General features: G+C 59.1%; 1 protein-coding gene across 2 annotated transcripts in view; it reads right to left on the bottom strand.

Annotated features, from left to right (window-relative positions):
• The window catches only part of ALDH1L1 (aldehyde dehydrogenase 1 family member L1), a 79,469-nt gene that overhangs the window by 3,278 nt on the left and 57,790 nt on the right, over positions 1 to 18,401 (bottom strand). For both annotated transcript variants that reach the window (XM_007182766.2, XM_057555574.1), the window contains exons 13-20: positions 16,189 to 16,339; positions 15,156 to 15,226; positions 11,783 to 11,888; positions 10,712 to 10,799; positions 4,627 to 4,720; positions 3,093 to 3,192; positions 1,728 to 1,826; positions 905 to 1,070 (exon numbers count right to left, since the gene is read on the bottom strand). In XM_007182766.2, coding sequence (XP_007182828.2) covers positions 905 to 1,070; positions 1,728 to 1,826; positions 3,093 to 3,192; positions 4,627 to 4,720; positions 10,712 to 10,799; positions 11,783 to 11,888; positions 15,156 to 15,226; positions 16,189 to 16,339 — 875 coding nt within the window. The remainder of the gene's footprint in view (positions 1 to 904; positions 1,071 to 1,727; positions 1,827 to 3,092; positions 3,193 to 4,626; positions 4,721 to 10,711; positions 10,800 to 11,782; positions 11,889 to 15,155; positions 15,227 to 16,188; positions 16,340 to 18,401) is intronic.

The following is an 18,401-nucleotide window of genomic DNA, read 5'->3' as shown; positions in this document are numbered from 1 at the left end:
GGGGCTCAGGAGGCCCCCAGGACCCCCGTGACGGTCCAGACTCAGGGCAGAGTCGGCACGATGGTGGCGGGGAACATCTCCAGGTTTGAGAGAATCGGGCAGTTAATTAAGAGCTGGGGTCAAGAAAGAGAGGGGCCTGGAATCCGTTCCCTCCTTCCCTCCTCCACGCCATCGAGCGGACAGGGGTTGGATGGTGAGGGTGTAGGAAACAGACGTGTGCCTGGCAGGGGGCGCAGGTGGCCCGAGGGGAAGCAGCCCAGATCGCCCGACCCTGCTGCTCCGGCTCCTCGGGCTCGGTGACTGGATTGCACCGAAGATTCTAGAGGGGCAGGGGTGTGTCTGGGGTCAGGTCGGGGCTGGGGATGCTGTGATGAGGTGCACTTGGTACCACTGAGACTGAGGGGCCTGGGTGACGTGCAAGCGGAGGGGTCCAGGGGTCAGGGGTCTGGGTGAGGAGACAAGTCCTGGGCGGGTCTGAGCCACTGCAGGGCGAGAGACCCTCCAGGGAAAGTGTCCAAGCTCAGGACAGACCTGGGGCTATCCCTACATTCAAGGGACAGGTGGAGAGGGGGTTTCCGGCCAAGAGTGGCCATGGAGGAGTGATGGGCAAAGATAGGAAAACCATGAAATCCGGCACCACGGATCCATGGGAGGAAAGAGTTTCAAGGATGCGGCAATGCTTGGGCAACCAGGGCCACTCCAGTAGAGATTCCACCAGCTCCAGGGCCTCATCTTACCAGCCCCACACCTGACCTGGCAGGTGTCCAAATAGCCACGGTGCCCCCCATCCCCGAGGCCCCGGATGGGGGGCTGGAGCCTAGGAGCCTGGCCCTCCGACGCCTGCCCCGGAGGCCACGCCACCCGCCGTCCTGGCTTGCCCACGTGGCCAGGAGGGCTGACTGACCTGGCCGGGGGACTTGGTTCCCACCACAGACCAGCGTGGCCCCTTCCTTCACGCCGCGCTGGCAGTACTCCACCAGCTTCCGCAGGTGGGCCTCGTGGTTCTGTGGCCCGTGGGTGGTGTCCCGGTTGAGGGGGCTGCCGATCTTCATCTTCCCCACCTCCTCCACCTGCAAAGGTCCTCCCCGTCAGGGTCGCCTGGGGGCCGTGGTTTCTGACCAGTCGCCGGCTGACCCGCCTCCCACGTATGCCTTTTCAGAGACCAGCCGCTGGCCCCTGAACAAAGTCCACACGCAGGGCTCTGACTCCTGGGACCACATTCTGGTTCCAAACCTGCCTTCCAGGCTGAAGCCCCCAATGCACCCTCCGTGCAAGGAGACCTGGGCCTGGTGCCGGGGGCTGGGATGACGCAGACGTGCAGGCAGGTGGGAGTGAGGGGGGGCGCGGGGGCAGCACAGGGCGCCCCTGCACCCGACCTCCCAGTCGGAGGAGCTGCAGCCCACGGGGGTGGGGAAACAAGACACGACGCCCCGTGACAAGGTGGGCAGACGACGCGGCGTGCAGGGGCTGCACCTGGACTGCCCCCGGCCCGGCCCCATGTCTGCCCGCCCGGGCTGCACCGGGAGGGCCCCGCCCGAACACGGGCCCTGCTGCTCACGTCGGGGGAGCTGCGGGGCTGCCGTTTCTTGCGGAAATAATAAAAACCAGGGAAGACTTGTCAGAGCGCCCCCGACCAGCTGGATGGTGCCTGGCCCGGCCCTGGCTCTGCCCGCCAAGGCCCTGTACCCAGTGAGTGGGCAGTACCCAGGCCCTGCGGCACAACTTACCACCCTCTGCACAAACTGGTCGTGAATCGAGTCCTCTACAAAGAGCCGACCGGCGGCGATGCAGTTCTCGCCTTTGTTGAAGAAGACAGAGCTCATTCCCTTCGCAGAAGAGGTGACAGGGCTGGGTTACAACCCCCGGGCGCTAGCCCCCAGCCCCCACTGGGCCCCGGCGCCCCCTGATCGGGAAGGGGAAGAAGGCAGGTGTCCTGACCTCCTGCGGCCGCCCAGGCTCGCGGGCACTGGGCACCATCCCCAGAGAGGAGAGGCCACAGGGGAACAAGCGGGAAGTGAGGCCGCTGGGGGACCAGGCCAGCGAGGGGAGCACAAAGCGCGTGCAGTGGGGGAGCCTGGACACCCGCAGGCTGGGCGGGCTCCCGGGCGTGACGGGGCTCAGGGCTGCGCTCCCGGAGCTGAGCCTGGAGGCGGGGTCTGCGCCCTGCAGCAGGCGGCAGGGGTGGGCCTCTCGGGAGGGATGGTGCCTGCCCAGGCCCGAGTCCCGGATAAACGTCCTCCGAGGCCCCAGGGCGCCTGCTCTTTGGACCTGGGGAGTCGCGGGGGCAGTGGGGGATGGTGGGAGGGAGGGAGAGCCAGTCAGGCTCGGCTCTCCTGGAAGAAGCTGGGACGGCACTGCCCAGAGACACAGACAGGCTTCTGGCCTGGCAGCATCGGCCTCTGCTCGGCCGCCAAGACCCTAGGGCCAACAGTCCCTCGGTCTCCCCTCTAATGAGGCTGAACCCCTTCCACGCGGTGCTGGGCTCACATCCTCCTCCGGGGCACAGCAGCACTTGGATGGGGTGGGGGGTGTCTGGGCACCTGGCTGAGCGTGGCCTGACCGGCTTGCTCCCACTGGTGTGCAGCGGTGTGAGGATGACAGTGACAGTGTCAGGACAACTGACCCACAGCACCTGCCACGTGGTCCACGCCCTTCAGACGTAACAGCTGAATCCCGTATTCCCATCCTCCCCATCGTCCCGGTGAGAGCGCAAGGCCCAGAAAGGCTAAGTGACTTGCCCGACGCTGCCCAGCGAGTCCATGGCGGCGCTGGGCAAGTGTGGGCAAGCCACAGCAGGGGTGGCCGCTGCCAGCAGGGTCCCGCCCAAGTGCCCAGGGTTCTGCTTGCTTCTCTGTGGGACAGGAAACTTGGCCGTGCTGATTTCAGGACAGACGGAACCCTGGCTCACGTTTCCCCATCCTTGAAGCTGACTGCAGTTATCCCCGCAGTTGTGAAACTTCTTGGGGGTCTGTTCTGTAGGTACATGCCACTCTTTGTCCCCAAGGCCTCTTCCTTCCTTCTCTGCAGTCCAGGCTGACTGTGCGTCTGCCCATGGACCCTGAGCCCCGGTCCCCGCCCCCCACAGCCCTTACCATCTGCACGGCCTTGCGGAGGTCGCAGTCAGCAAAGATGATGAGGGGAGACTTCCCGCCCAGCTCCAGGGAGACCTTCTTCACGTTGCTCACGGCACAGCTGAAGGGAACAGAGAGTTGGCTAGCTGGGTCCCCGGAGCCCGGGACACGGGGTGGCGGGGGGTGAGGGACGAGGGCAGCTCCAGAGCACGCTTCACTCAAAAGGACGGCGGAGGGTACAGGCTGGGGGGAGCCCCGTGTGATCCAGGCCACGTCTTCTCCCGTCACTCTTGCCTCGTCTCCCCACTTCCCCTGGCTCCCTGCCGCCTTCCCAGCCCAGCAGCCCAGCCCAGCCGTGCCCCAGGCCTTGCTCTCACGGGCGCCCCCGCACCCCTCCCCTCGCAGACGGTCCTCCAGCTCAGCCTCGCTGCCTCAGGCCTGACCTCAAGAGGAGGCCAGGCAGAGCCACTGCGATGGGCGCCCGTGTGGTGCCCGTTCAAGAAGGGGGACATGGCCCCCACCTCAGGGCTGAGGGGTACAGAGAGGCCTGTGGGAGCCAGGGCGGGGGCAGGGCTGCAGCTTTAATCCCCATGGAGATGCCCCGCCACAGCTGGACCGTCCTGGGACGTCCCATGCGTGACCCTCGGAGCACAGCAGTCATGGCGGTCAGGTGTCCTCAGAGGAAGGGCTTGGAGACCCTGCAGGTCAGAATGCTCAGCAGCCCCCAGCTCCTCGCCCTTTGCACCTGTCACTCAAAGTGCAGACGTCTGCCCAGACCTCACGCCAGAAATTCAGCTGCACTGGGGGGGTTCAGGCACCCTGCGAGGCCTGGGGCAGCCAGAGCTGCAGCTGCTGCCCTGGGGTCCGGCCCCATCGACCTCTCCAAGCTCGGCAGCAGCAAGGACCAGAACCACCGACATGCAAACTCCCTTCACGGGACTGGGGGAAACAGGCCTGGAAGGGTCAGAGCGCGGCCCACGTCGTGTCATAAATCAGCGACACGACCCAGCGGGTTCGAGGCCGAAGTCCAAGCACCAAGCCGGGAGTGGGCCCTCGGCCAGCGCTGGTCAGCAGGAGAGGGCAAACGCCTCCCATACCAGCCGCAGGACATGGTAATTTTTGTTAAGTGGCCACATTAAAAGCAAGCTCAAAAGAAATCAGTGAAATTAACTCTATGTAATTTAATCCCATTAATAATAATAATGTCATTTCAACTGGTAACCTATATAGAAATTGCCGCGATGCTCTACTTTGTGCTAAGTTTCTGAGATCCGTGTCCCTCGTGCTCACAGCTCATCTCAATCCCGAGCAGCTCCATCCCCAGGAGCCGCGCTTGCGCGCAGTGACGCCCTGCCCCTCGCTGGTCCCGCCCCTCGCTGGTCCCGCCCCGCTGCACTGGCCTGACCGAGGGCTCGTCAGACTCATGGGACCAGGGTCTGCAGCGGCCCCATCCTGTGACAGCCACAGGCTCGGGCTTGCGCACAGCACTTTCCACTTCACACCAGAGGCCATCGGTCCCACAGTGCTGGCCCCTCCACTCACTCCAACCGCCTACCTTTTCATGATATGCTTCCCCACCTCGGTGGAGCCCGTGAACGCGATTTTCCGCACGTCGGGGTGGTCCGAGAGTCTCTGGCCGACCACTGAGCCTGGGGGAGGGAGGAGTGGGCGGGGGATAAGGATGGCCACGGTGCCAGGGCGAGGCAGGGGTCCGGCCACCCTCCTCCACCCCGTCCACCCATGGCCAGAGCTCGGGCCCCACGTGCCAGGGCCTCAGCACCCCGGGCTCACCACACCTTGGTCCCTGGTGTGGGCGGAACTGTGTCTCCCCAAATTCACATGCTGCAGTCCTGACCCCTGACCTCAGATGTGACTGTACTGGATGTAGAGTCTTTAAAGGGGTGATTGAATTAAATGAGGTCATTAGGGTGGCCTTAAACTAATATGACCCGTGTCCTTATGAGAAGAGGAGACAAGGACACACACACACAGAGACACAGATGACCATGTGGGGACGCAGACAGAAGGGTGAGGGCCCCCAACCAGTACTCATTACCCCTCCTGTGGGGATGCCTGGACTCCTGGCCGCCCCACACTCCACGACCCCCCACGCCATGCCAGGCCTACAGGGACCCTGCCCAACATGGCCACTGCCTACTGACCCTCCTGGACCTGCAGGGACCCTGCCCAACATGGACAGTGCCTACTGACCCTCCCGGACCTGCAGGGACCCCCCCCAACATGGCCAGTGCCTACTGACCCTCCTGGACCTGCAGGGACCCCCCCCCAACATGGCCAGTGCCTACTGACCCTCCCGGACCTGCAGGGACCCTTCCCAACGTGGCCAGTGCCTACTGACCCTCCCGGACCTGCAGGGACCCTTCCCAACGTGGCCAGTGCCTACTGACCCTCCCGGACCTGCAGGGACCCTTCCCAACGTGGCCAGTGCCTACTGACCCTCCCGGACCTGCAGGGACCCTTCCCAACGTGGCCAGTGCCTACTGACCCTCCCGGACCTGCAGGGACCCTTCCCAACGTGGCCAGTGCCTACTGACCCTCCCGGACCTGCAGGGACCCTTCCCAACGTGGCCAGTGCCTACTGACCCTCCCGGACCTGCAGGGACCCTTCCCAACGTGGCCAGTGCCTACTGACCCTCCCGGACCTGCAGGGACCCTTCCCAACATGGCCAGTGACTACTGACCCTCCTGGACCTGCAGGGACCCTTCCCAACGTGGCCAGTCCCTACTGACCCTCCTGGACCTGCAGGGACCCTCCCCAATGTGGCCAGTGCCTACTGAGCCTCCCGGGCTGCTGTGCAATGAGACCTCAAGGTCACCTCTGCGCAGACTTCACACGAGGCCCCTGCTGACGTCCCTCTCCTCCTCTGGCTGGTCTCCTCCTCTCCTACTCCACTCCTGCTTCCCTGACTGCCCTTCTTCCACCTCCTTGCGCCCCACTTCCCTCTCCCCACTCTTACAACACCCAGTGCCTCTGGCTGCACTCTGGGCCCCCTTCTCTTCTCAATTCACGGTCTCCTCGGTCACCTCACCCCGGCTCACCTCTTCAAATGCCATCTGCAGGCCCATCATCCTCTAAATCTCTATCTCAAGCCCAGCTTCCCTGCATCCAGACCCATCTATCACTACTCGGCCTGCTCGGATGCCTTACAGCCTCTCAAACTCAGCGTGTTTGAAACTGAACTCCTAAGCTTCCCCAGACCTGCTCCCCCCGCCCCCACCCCCGCCGTGTTCTCCATTTCAGTCAGCAACCTCTCTGGGCAGCCAGCCGTTCAAGCCAACCGTCAGTGTCCTCACCTGCCCTCCCCCCACCCTCCACTAACCAGCCAGTCCTGGGGCTCCTCCACCCGACCCAGTCCCCCCATCGCCATTGTCCCCCTGCCTCCACGCCTGTAGAACTGCCTGTGCCCAGCGGCACCAGTGAAGGTCTGGTTCGGAAGGTTCGGAGTAGGACACTTGCATTCTCTCTATATAGTTAAGGCTCCATAAGTGATTCTGACGCTAGTTTCATGCCCCCACTAATGTTTTAAAAAATCACTGCCTTGGGGAGAAAATATTTGCAAAAGATGTATCTGATAATGGATTATTATCCAAAATACGCAAAGAACTCAACAATAAGGAAACAAACAACCTAATTAAAAAATGGGCGAAATATCTGAAAAGACACCTCACCAAAGAAGATATTCATATGGCAAATAAGCACATGGAAAGATGCTCAACATCATATGTTATCAGGAAAATTCAAATTAAAACAACAACGAGACACCACTACACATCCGCAGAATGGCCAGAATCCAGAACCTTAACAACACAAGATGCCAGCAACGACGTGGAGCCGCGGGAACTCTCGTCATCACAAGAATGGTGTAGCCATTTTGGGCAGTTCCTCACAAAACTAAACGCACTATTACCATATGATCTGGCAATCGTGCTCCTTGGAGTTTACCGGCAGGAGTAAAAAACTTATGTCTACATAAAACCCAACATAGGGGGTTGGATACAGACATGCACAGGAAAAATGCCATGGAAAGGTCAATTTATCCGTAACTGCCAAATCTTGGAAGCAACCAAGACGTCCTTCAGTAGCTGATGGATAAATAAACTGCGGTCCTTCCAGACAGTGGAATGTTATTCAGCTCTAAAAAGGAAAGAGCCATCAAGCCAGGGAAAGACACGAAGGAAGCTTAAATGCATATTATTAAGTGAAAGAAGCCAATCTGAAAAAGCTACATACTTTATGATGATGACTAAATGATATTCTGGACAAGGCAAAACTCTGGAGACAGTTAATAGATCAGTGGTTGCCAGGGGTTGCAGGGGAGGGAGAAATGAATGGGATTTTTCCACAGAGGATTCTTAGGGCAGTGAACCCATTCCATCTGATACTACAATGTTGGGTAAATGTTGTTTTACACTCGTCACAGAATGTACAACAGCAAGAGTGAATTTTCATGTCAACTATGGACTTTGGGTGATGATGACATGCCAGTGTAGGTTTGTCAACTGTAACAAATGTGGGACGTTCTGAGGGAGACAGGGCATGTATGGGAATCTCTATACTTTCCATTCGATTCTTCTGTGAACCTAAAACTGCTCTGAAAAATCAAGTCTATTTAATAATAATAATAATATCACTGTTTTAGGCTATCCAAGAGATATTTATAAGAAAGTATCATATACTAGGTCACAAAGAAATTCTCCATTTTAGAAAGTAGAATTTTTACAGGCTATTATGGGTTGGATTGTGTCCCACCCAAATTCATATGTTGATATCCTAATACCCAGTACCACAGAATGTAATTTTATTTGGGAATAAGGTAGGTCGTTGTTGGGACAATGGTGTCCTTATAAAAGGGGAAACTTGGATACAGACATGCACAGGAGAAATGCCATGTAAAGGTCAAGTCACAGGTCAGGGTGATGCCCTACAAGCTGGAAGAGGCAAGGAAAGGTCCTCCCCCAGAGCCTTTAGAGGGAGCACGGAACTGCCGACACCTGGATCTCGGATTTCTAGACTCCAGACCTGCGAGACAATACATCCCTGTTGTTTAAGCCCCCTGGCTTGGGGTACTTTGTTACGGCAGCCCTAGCAAACTAATACACAGGCTGATTTCTCTAATTATGACATAGTAAAGCTAGAAATATTAGAACAGAATTGTAGGGGGAAAAAGACACCTGAAAAAAAATTTCTTTTTACTTAGCGGGTCAGAGAGGATACCAAAATTACAATGACATATTTTTTAAGAAGAATAAAAACATAAACACAATGTATTCAAAAGGTATGAGGTGAGAGTCACCACCAAAGGCCAGTATGAGGAGCCCTATCGACAACTTCTCAGGGAAACAACCAAAACTGGTGAAAACCGTTAAAAAACAACAATTTAAAGTCTCTGTGAATTTTCCTCAGGGCAGAGAGCAGTGAAGAGGCACTTGTTCAGGAGAGTCTGTGGCACCTGAGCCGTGACCCGCTCTCCCCTCTCCTCCAGCCTAAGCAGGTGTGGTCAGGAATGCAGTCCAGGATGGGGCACCCCTCCGGGAGGGGAGGCCGGCGGTGGTTCTCATCGCCTCCAACCCTGAGTTTCAGAGGCTAAATTCTTTGAGAGTATGGCTCCCACCTGCCCTTCTTGTAAGGTGACGGCTCTTTCCCAGGTGTGGCAGGCTGAGTCTCCCGGGACCTCGTCCACCTGGCCCCAGCTCCTGCAGGGGGCCCAGCGCCTGAGGCCGTGGCTCAGAGATTTTGGCCGGGGAAGAGGCTTTCTATAAAAACAGAGTGCTCCAAAACACTCCCCAGAGGAACTGACTTTATTTGAAACTGTATGAGGAAGTTCAATCCTAAGGACATTCTCAAAAACACTGGAGATTTTGGGGGTGAACAATTAAGAGGAGGCTGGTAGCTCTATGGCAGCAATAAGACAAACCACAGGTCATTTAGTTTACCAGAGAGAACCAGGGACGAGCCCTTCCGAGTAAGAACAAACCTCAAGGGCTGAGCAAAGAGACAGGAATTTAATCAGATCAGACTGCGGAGCAGTTTATGCCCCAGGGTATTGCTGAAAACAACAGAGCAGCCAGCCTGCAGTGAGCGGAGCTGAGCAGCTGGTGTGATAACGACAGGGGCAGACAGATGAGCAGACCGGGAGAGGAAGAGGCCCCTGTACACCCGCTGCCACTGGGCCACTGCACAGCCCACGGCTGTGCTCTCTTGGGGGCGACCTCACTGACTGCACACTGCAGGGGAAGGAGACGTCTCTGAAACCGTCCAACAAGTCACTAAACAAATAAACAAGAAAATGGTGAACACAAGCTCTGGAGAGGGGACGGGGGACAAGTACCCAGAGTTGGTATAATGTGTTACCTAAAATATCTACTTTTTAACAAAAAAATTATGAGGCATGCAAAGAAACCGTAGAATGTGACCCATCACAGGAAAAAAAGAGCAGGCAATATAAACTGACATTGAGAGGACCCAGATGTCACACTTAACGAAGACTTCAGGGCAGCGGTTATAAAGACGTTCAAAGAACTGAACAAAACCACATCTAAAGGCAGCTGTGATACGATGTCTCATCAAACAGAGAATATCAAGAAAGAACAAATAAAAAAAGAACCAGGAGCTAAAAAGTACAACTGAAATGAAAACTCAGTAAAGGAGCTCAACAGTAGGTTTGAACTGGCAGAAGAAAGAGTCAGTAAACTTGAAGACTAATGGAGATAATGCAATCTAAAGAATAGTGAGAAAAAGAATGAAGAAGAGTGAAGAGAGCCTCATAGAAAAGTGGGACAGCAGTAAGAACATGAATATACTCATAATGGAAGTGCCAGAAGGCATGCAGAAAGAGAAAACCACAGAAAAAAATATTAGAATGAATAATGGCTAGAAACTTCCCAAATTTGATGAAAGACATTACTCTATGCATCCATGAAGTGGAATGAATTCCACATCAAATAACCACAAAGAGAACCACACCCAGATGTATCATAGTAAAAATGCTGGAAAACAAGGACAGAGAAAACTTTGAAAGCAGCAAGAGAAACATGACTTGTAAATAAGAGAACTATAAGATCAATAGCTGACTCATCAGAAACAGCAGAGGCCAGAGGGCAGTGGGATGATACAATCAAAGTGCTGAGAGAACAGAACTGTCACCAAGAATCTTACATTCAGCAAAACTATCTTTCAAAAAATGAAGGCAAAATAAAACATTTCCAGATAAACAAAAACTTAGAAAATCTGTTGCTAGTAGACCCACCTATGAAAAATACTTAAGGAAAACAAGTTACCTAGATGGTAATTCACATCCATAGAAAAAAACAAAGGACACCAGTAAAGGTGATTATATAATTATAAAAGACAGGGTAAATGCATATTTCCTTTTCTTTCTTAACTGATAATTCCCAAGTTCTGTAGTTTATTCCAGAGCACACACACATGTACAGAAAATGGAAAACATCTGCAGAGGCATTTGAACGCTAAACCCTTCCAGGTACAGCTCTCCCCCATCGCAGGGCGGCGTCCTCCGCCTCCAGGCAGGCCTCCCCACTGTTACCCCACCCACCAGGGCACACCACGTAGCAGGCCGTTTTGACCAAATGCACCTCATGCCCCCAACCACGGCCCTTACCGGATCCTGGCAGGACGTTGATCACGCCCTTGGGAATGCCAGCCTTCAAGGTCAGCTCTGCCAACTTCAAGGCTGTGAGTGGGGTCACCTGAGGAGGCAGGACAGGAGGGAAGTGGGCTCCGCCTTCCCCTGCTGGCGGCCGTCGCCTGCCCTCGACACCCCACAAGCCAGCAGCCGCTCCTCTTCTGGAGGAAAAGGGGTAACTTTCCTCGTCTGGTTCGGTGGTCCACGCCCCACCCACTGCTGGGCCTCAGGCTGAGAGGTGCATCTGTGGGTGCCCAGACTTTGTGGGGGCTGGGGGAGTGGGGCCTTCCAGGGACAGTTGCTTTGACCTCTCAGCATGCCCCCACGCTAAAGGGGGAGGTTAAGGGTCACCTCAGGGGTTAGTAAGCAGATGTACGCAAATTACTGGGAAATTTGTTATGCATGTTAAAATGCCTGAGGAGTGCCTAACTCAGGGTAGACACTATAAGCCAGTATCATTTTGCTGGTTTTTACTATGTTAATACCCTTGAGGCCAAATCGCCCCAGAGGAGCTGAGTGAGACCCCCTGGGCCCACCGCCCCAGCATCTGACCTTCAGCTCCTAACTAAACCCTCCAAAGCACAGATGAGGGTCCGAGGCTCGTGGGGTGACCTCACCACAGGGCACCCTGCTCAGGCCCCTCAGCCTGCATGAGGGACCCCGTCACATGGCTTCTCTGAGAGGGGCCTGGGTGGTGGACACACACAAGTTTCCCCAGGATGTCTGGGCCCTGAAGCACCAGCTCTAACAGCAGACACCCAGGGCCCGGGGCCCGGATCCTAGTTCCCGGGGCCGCGCAAGGGGGCTGAACTGACGCCTGTGAAAGACCGCCGACCACTCACCAAGCAGCTGCACGCGCAGCCCGGCTAGCCTGACTCGGCCCCGCGGCCCCAACAACCCCAGATCCGCCCGAGGCTGCCTCCGCCCCGTGCGCCGGCCCACGAGGGCCGCCCTCACCCGCAGAGCCCTCCTCCTTGCCCGTCGCCCCTCGCAGGTGCCACCCGCCCTCCAAGCCCTCAGTCCCCGCCAGGACGTGCCCGCACCCACCTGGGCAGGCTTGATCACCACTGTGTTCCCCGCGGCCAGGCAGGCGGCCGTCTTCCAGGACAGCATCATCAAGGGGTAGTTCCAGGGGATGACGATGCCACAGACCCTGTCGGACGAGGGAAGCAGGCCTTCGTCTCTCCGCTCAGCTGGGTCCCGCGTGGACCTGCCACCGCCGCCTCTCCACCCCAGGGCCAGGCTCCCGATGCGGCACCAATGGCCCCGCAGAGGGACCACTGACACCTGCCTTCCCAGGCCCTGATGGGGCAGTATGTCCAGTCTGGCGGTAGCCCCTCTTCCCAGCAGGGTGTGATGGCAGGGGACACCGCACAGCTTCTGACGGGACACAGTTGGGTACGGGCAGCACCAGGAGATGGGGTGGTGACAGCAGGCAGGGGCTGGGAGACAGTCAGGGGTCACAGGGGTGGCCGGGGGGACGTGGGAGAGAATCAGGGGTCATATGTGTGGACCAGGAGGATTTGAGAGAGGGTCAAGGGTCCCGCAGGTGGCTGTGGCTGAGGGTCCTCCTGGGCATCAGGCCAGGGTCAGTGCCGAGGGGACAAGAAGGACGCAGTCAGTCTGGGGACCTGACGCAGCCTGCCTGCTGTGCACTGAGAGATGGTGTCCAGTGTCAGTGCTTCCCCTTTGCCCCAGAGGAGCCTCTGGCTGGGCAGTGTCTCCATGGAGGGAGCCCCCACGTCCTAGGAGACCTACTGATGACACCTGTGCTCCCCGGAGGCACGTGGCCCTGCCTCCTCCTGACCCCGGAGAACTCGGTGATGGCAGCCCCTCCCTGTGAGTCAGACAGTTAGATGAGCTTGTCCACATGGAGCCCCGTGCAGACCAAGTGACTGCTGTTTCGTCATCGTCACTGCCGTCTTCATCTTCACCATCGTCTTCATCACCTCCAACAACTTCACCATCATCTTCATCACCTCCAACATCTTCACCATCATCTTCATCACCATCTTCACCGTTATCTTCTTCACCATCATCACCATCTTCACCGTCATCTTCTTCACCATCATCACCATCTTCACCGTCATCTTCTTCAAAATCATCACCATCTTCTTCACCATCATCACCATCTTCACCGTCGTCTTCTTCACCATCATCACCATCTTCACCGTCATCTTCTTCACCATCATCACCATCTTCACCGTCATCTTCTTCACCATCATCACCATCTTCACCGTCATCTTCTTCACCATCGTCACCACCATCTTCACTGTCAGCATCTTAACCATCATTTCATCACCATCTTCTTCACTGTCATCTTCTTCACCATCGTCACCACCATCTTCACTGTCAGCATCTTAACCATCATTTCATCACCATCTTCTTCACTGTCATCTTCTTCACCATCGTCACCACGATCTTCATCACCATCTTCCTCTCCATCGTCACCACCATCTTCACTGTCAGCATCTTAACCATCATCATTTCATCACCATCTTCTTCACTGTCATCTTCTTCACCATCATCACCATCTTCACCGTCATCTTCTTCACCATCATCACCACGATCTTCATCACCATCTTCCTCTCCATCGTCACCACCATCTTCACTGTCAACATCTTAACCATCATCACTTCATCACCATCTTCTTCACTGTCATCACCTTCACCGTCATTACCACCATCCTCTTCATCGTCATCACCTCCATCATCAGCAGGGAACGTCTCCCCAGACGACGATGGCTCAGCTGAGCCGGCAGTGGGAAGGGCACGCGCAGAGGCCAAGGGCATGACGGGTCGGTGAGGAGCCACAGGGTTCATGGGCCGGGAGAGCGGGAGCGCAGTGGGGCCTGGGGCCGGCACGGGGCCCCACACACCTTCCTGGGAGTGGTAGGGTGTGCTGAGGGGGTGGGAAAGCCGGTCCTCACCCCACATACACCCAGCACACCCAGAGGGACAAGGCAGCAGAGGGGGCAGGGCGAGAACCCCCAGGGAAGTGAGAGAGGTCACCGAGGAGAAGGAGGCTGAGGGTCTGAAGAAGAAAACGCAGCAGAGACATCCTGCCCTCAAGACTGAACCATGCCCTCGCATCCCGGCGCTGAGGACTTAGCTCCAGTGCCCCAGGTGGACCCGATCTGGAAACAGGGCCATCCCAGGTGTAATTAGTTAAGATGGCGTCTCGCCGGATTAGGGTGGGTGCCTAACCCCACATGACCGCCGTCCTTATGAACGGAGAGCCCTGTGGAGACAGACCCCCAGAGGAAGAGGGCCGTGTGGGCGCGAGGGCAGAGCCCAGGGGCACCAAGTGGGGCAGCCTCAGAAGGAGCCAACTCTACCGACACGTAGTCTGGGACCCCCGGCCCCCAGACTGTGAGACGACCAAAGTCCGCGGCGCGAGTCTCGCAGGCTGTGGTGCTTGGTTACGAAGCCCCGACAGAGCCCCCCACCCGCCAGTACAGGGAAGGCCTCCCCACTGACTCGCCCGGCAGCCAGGCACCCGGGCAGGGTCAGCACCCTACTCAGTCCGACGGGATGGGCCCCCTGTGCGGGGGCTGAGGCTCAGGGACCTCGCAGACTCATGTGACTGGCCGCTGGCCCCTGCACCTGAGGGGGCTCTGAGCAGGGTCCTGGCTCCACACTGCTGACACCTTGGCTGGGTAGTTCTTTGCTGGGGGGGGGGGCTGGTTCCTGCAGCCCCTGTGTCCTGACCCCATGCTCTCCCCCGGCACTGAGCCCCTCCCGGCGGCGTCTACCTCCACGTGCTGAGCCCTTAGCTCTGCCACGTGCCGTCTCCTCGGGTGCCCGTCCCCGTCCTGCGTTAGCGAGTCCCCACACTGAGCCTCGCGGGCGAGACGCCAGGTCTCAGCGGTCACTGCCGGGTGGCCTCGGCCGAGGCAGGCCTGCTGCCCCCACGGGCCTTTGGACATCGTATGGTAACATGGGGCCCCTCACTGCGGGTTTAAAATCCCTCCCAAACCTAGTCTTTCCGTGTTGACTGGACGTCTGTCCTCCTCCTTGTGCCGCGGGCTGGTCTCGCTGAGGGCTCCTGTCCCCGCTGCTGTGTAGGAATTCCCTGTCCTTAAGTACACCGGTCATTACACTCTTCAGATAAAATCTTGGGGCGTGCCCTCTCTTCCCCCCATGACCCTGACTGATGGAGGGTTACCGTAGGGATTAGATACAATTATAGTCTCAAAGTCGTTAAATAGTGCCTGGCAGGGAACAGGGGCTGTGGAGGTGAAAGCTGCTTTCACCCTGAGGACAGGAATTTGCATTGGTTTTTCTCTTCGTTGCATCTCCGGCCCTTGCCATGTCTGGGATGTAGTGGCTGGCAAATAAACAGCTGTCTGATAAATACACAGAAAGAGGACGCCTGAGCCCCCGACGCAGTCCTAAAAAGTGCCCGGCGTGTGACTCACCCGATGGGCTCCTTCCGGGTCACGGTCAGGTTCCGGTGGGGTCTGGCCTGGTTGATGGGGATGGTAGCGCCCTGGAAGAAGCAGCAGCATCACCGGCAGGGGCTCTGGCCGCCCACCCCTTCCCCTCCGGGCAGCCAGCCTGCGCCTGGGACCCCGGGAGGGACAGGGGCTGTGTCCCGATCCCCCGCTCGTGCAGGACAGGACAGCTGAGGGGCCCAGAGCCGGGCGGAGCGGGCAGCCACAGGGGTGAGGTGCCGAGCCTGGCCGAGTCCTCAGACGGGAAGCAGGTCCTGCACAGGGACGGCCTCTGGGGCAGACAAGGGCCAGGGTGGGGGCCAGTTGCCTCTGGGGGCTGTGCTGGCCCAGGAGGCCTGTGATGCAGAGGCTAACGGGGAGCAGGCAGTGGGCAGACCACCTCCCTCGAACTCACGCCTGCACTCGGGAGTGGGTGAGAGCCCAGACCCAGCAGAGACCCCGAGAACCCCGCAGCCGTGGGTCTCCCTGCAGGGGCTCACCCACCACTGCCTGCAGCAGGAAAACCTCCAATGATGGCCCCCAAGTGAGGCCCTGACCCCTGGGACCTGGTGAGCTGCCCGTACGATGACACAGTAGGGCAGAGTTGGCCTCAGGATGCGGAGGTGGTGCAGGTGGGCCGAGCATAACCACGGGAACCTCGGGGAGAGCAGGCGGCTCTCCTCTAGGCCTCTAGCTCGTGGCAGCAGAGAGTCAGAGGGATGGGGTGTGGAGGGCTGGGCGAGGACCGGAGAGAGGACCGCAGGAGCCCCGGCCGCAGCCCTGCCCCCGGGCGCTGCTAACACCTGGTCTTCCCCGGAGCTGCCGCAAGGCCCAGCCCAGTGACACCCCGACACCGACCCTTGAGACCCTGGCACGGAGCCCAGCCCAGCCCGACCTGCTTCCCACCTGCAGAACCGGGAGCGAATAACCGGCATTTCCTTAAGGCCACAACGTTGTGGTGGTTTGTGACGCGGCCCGCAGAGTGCCGTGCCGGCCCGGACGCCCGCGGGAGCCCCACCTGGATCTTGTCGCACCAGCCAGCGAAGTAGCGGAAGGTCTGGACGGACATGCCCACGTGGGTCTTCAGGGCCAGTGTGTAGACGGCCCCCGCGTCCAGGGCCTCGATGGTGGCCAGCTCTTCCTGGTGCTTCTCCATGAGGTCGGCCAGCCTGAGGGGGGTGGGGAGGGAGCCGGGCTCAGGCCGGGCACGGCCTCGCCTGCCCTTTCGGGGCCCTTCCACAGGAGCCGGGGGCGCTGCCAGCACCACCTCGCTCAGGTGCCAGCCTCAGCGTCCTCATCCGTGAGACAGGACGGCGGCGTCTCCTTGGCTGGAGGGGCGTGAGCCTGGTGCCCCGGCCCCCTCCTCTCCTCTCTCTCTTCCTCCCGGGGGTATCGATGGATCCACTGCTTCCTAATCACACCCGCTGCCTCTGCGACAAGAGGCCTTGTCCGGGGACAGCATGCCGGGCTCGAGCACCAACCACTCCACGCGGCTGTACCTGCACAGACTCCTCCGGGCTGAGCCCGCGTCCAGCCGCCCTCAGCAGTCCCTGTGGGCGTCTGCTGTGGGCGCCTGGGAGTTGGGAGGCCCGCCCCCACCACCGTGTGAGGGTCTCATGCACCAGGGGCAGGTGGAGACCACCAATCCAGAGCAGCCCTCGGTCTTGCACGTGAGGAGTTCCACCGTGGGATCAAAGCCGGCCGACCCGCTCCTTCTGCACCCTGCCACTGGTGCGGCCGCCAGCACGGCCCGAACACCCCAGGACCCCGAAGCTGCCCCCCGCACTCAGGATGCGGCCTCAACCCCTGCCCGGCCCACCGGCCCCGAGGCCCTGCCCGTTTCCTCCCGGGACCATGGTGCCTCCGCCCTCTTCCCCCTCCACGTCAGCCTCGTCCAGGTGCTCGGGTAAGTCAGCCCCGCCCGGCGCCTGGACGGCTCTCCCCACGCCCCCTCCCGCTTCCCGTCCCGACCGCTGCGCCTCTTTCAGGCCCGGGAAGCCGGCTGCGGCCCCGCCTCCCACCAATCACACCCCGCAGCCCTTCAAAGTCTCCGGCCGGCACAGACACACGCCGGGACAGGTGTTCCAGACTGCCTGCCTCTCCCGCGAGCACGGAGACAGCTCTGGCCTCCTGCTCTCCCCGACCTCCGGCACCTGCTGGGCGCACGGCCCGCACACAGCGTGGGGCTGGCGAGGGGGACTGGGGACTGAGCGGAAGGGCCCACCGCCACCGCAGAGACGGGCACGCGCCAGGTCACTCTCCGGGTACGGGAGCGAGGGTAAGGCACTTTTTGAGAAAAACTATAGACCAAACAGTGGAGACGCCGTGTTGTTGGCGTTACAAGGACGAGGGTTCCGTCAACTACGAGGACAGAAGGCCAAAGACATAAATCCATAGTAAAGTCAGCATGAGGTGGCCTGTGTGTGTCGGCCCCTAGGTTGTCATGTCTCCTGTCTTTTAAGGTGTTTGCAGCCTGAGACACCTTAGCTCAAAAGCCCGCCAGCGCCAACTTTTACACATCCAATTATTTTAAAGATAGCCCAAACGTGCACACTTTCAGCCTTTGGTAAGTGGATGCGTCCCCCAGGAACCTCACCCGACAGCTGTTACCACTGGTGAGACAGGCCGGGCAGTTACAGCCACGGGCCTTCCCAGTCCTCTGACGCAGACACCCTGGCGTGCGTGCTGCTGGGCGACTTCGCCCGGACACGGGAGCCCCTCTCAGGACCCTCTCCCCCCGGGAGCGCCCCTGTTCCACCACTGCAGCCTCGGGGGGCCTCCCGCTGCGGGGTGCCGCCCGATGAAGTCTGCGGTGTATTGCTGGCTCTCGTGGCCACGCCGTCTTCCTTGGTCAGCCCCCAATCCCTCCACCCGCCACACCTGTGCAAAATGCCACGTGCGCGTGATGTGGCTGTGTCACGAGTCCCTAAGTAATTGTGACCTGAGCTGCTTGGGAGGCTGGGGGGCAGCTTGGGTGAGGGTGCCTTCTGCCTGCCAGAGCCTGGTCCCCGCACAGCGCCAGGTCGGGGAAGAGCGGGCAGGCAGCGCTGGCCTCCTGAAGGTCTGCGGGGTGGGCACCGGGAGGGGCAGACGCTGAGGTGCCAGGCGGCTCAGACCCCCTCCCCCGGCCCCTGACCACGGCAGCCCGGGCCACCACCAGACTCTGGGCCGTGGACCCAAGGAAGTGCGCGAGCACAGGGCAGCAGCTTTCCACGGACGCCCGCCCGCTCT

This window comes from Balaenoptera acutorostrata, chromosome 10 (assembly GCF_949987535.1).
Source record: "Balaenoptera acutorostrata chromosome 10, mBalAcu1.1, whole genome shotgun sequence".
Taxonomy (NCBI): Eukaryota; Metazoa; Chordata; class Mammalia; order Artiodactyla; family Balaenopteridae; genus Balaenoptera; species Balaenoptera acutorostrata.
This window is presented reverse-complemented; position numbering and strand designations above follow the sequence as displayed.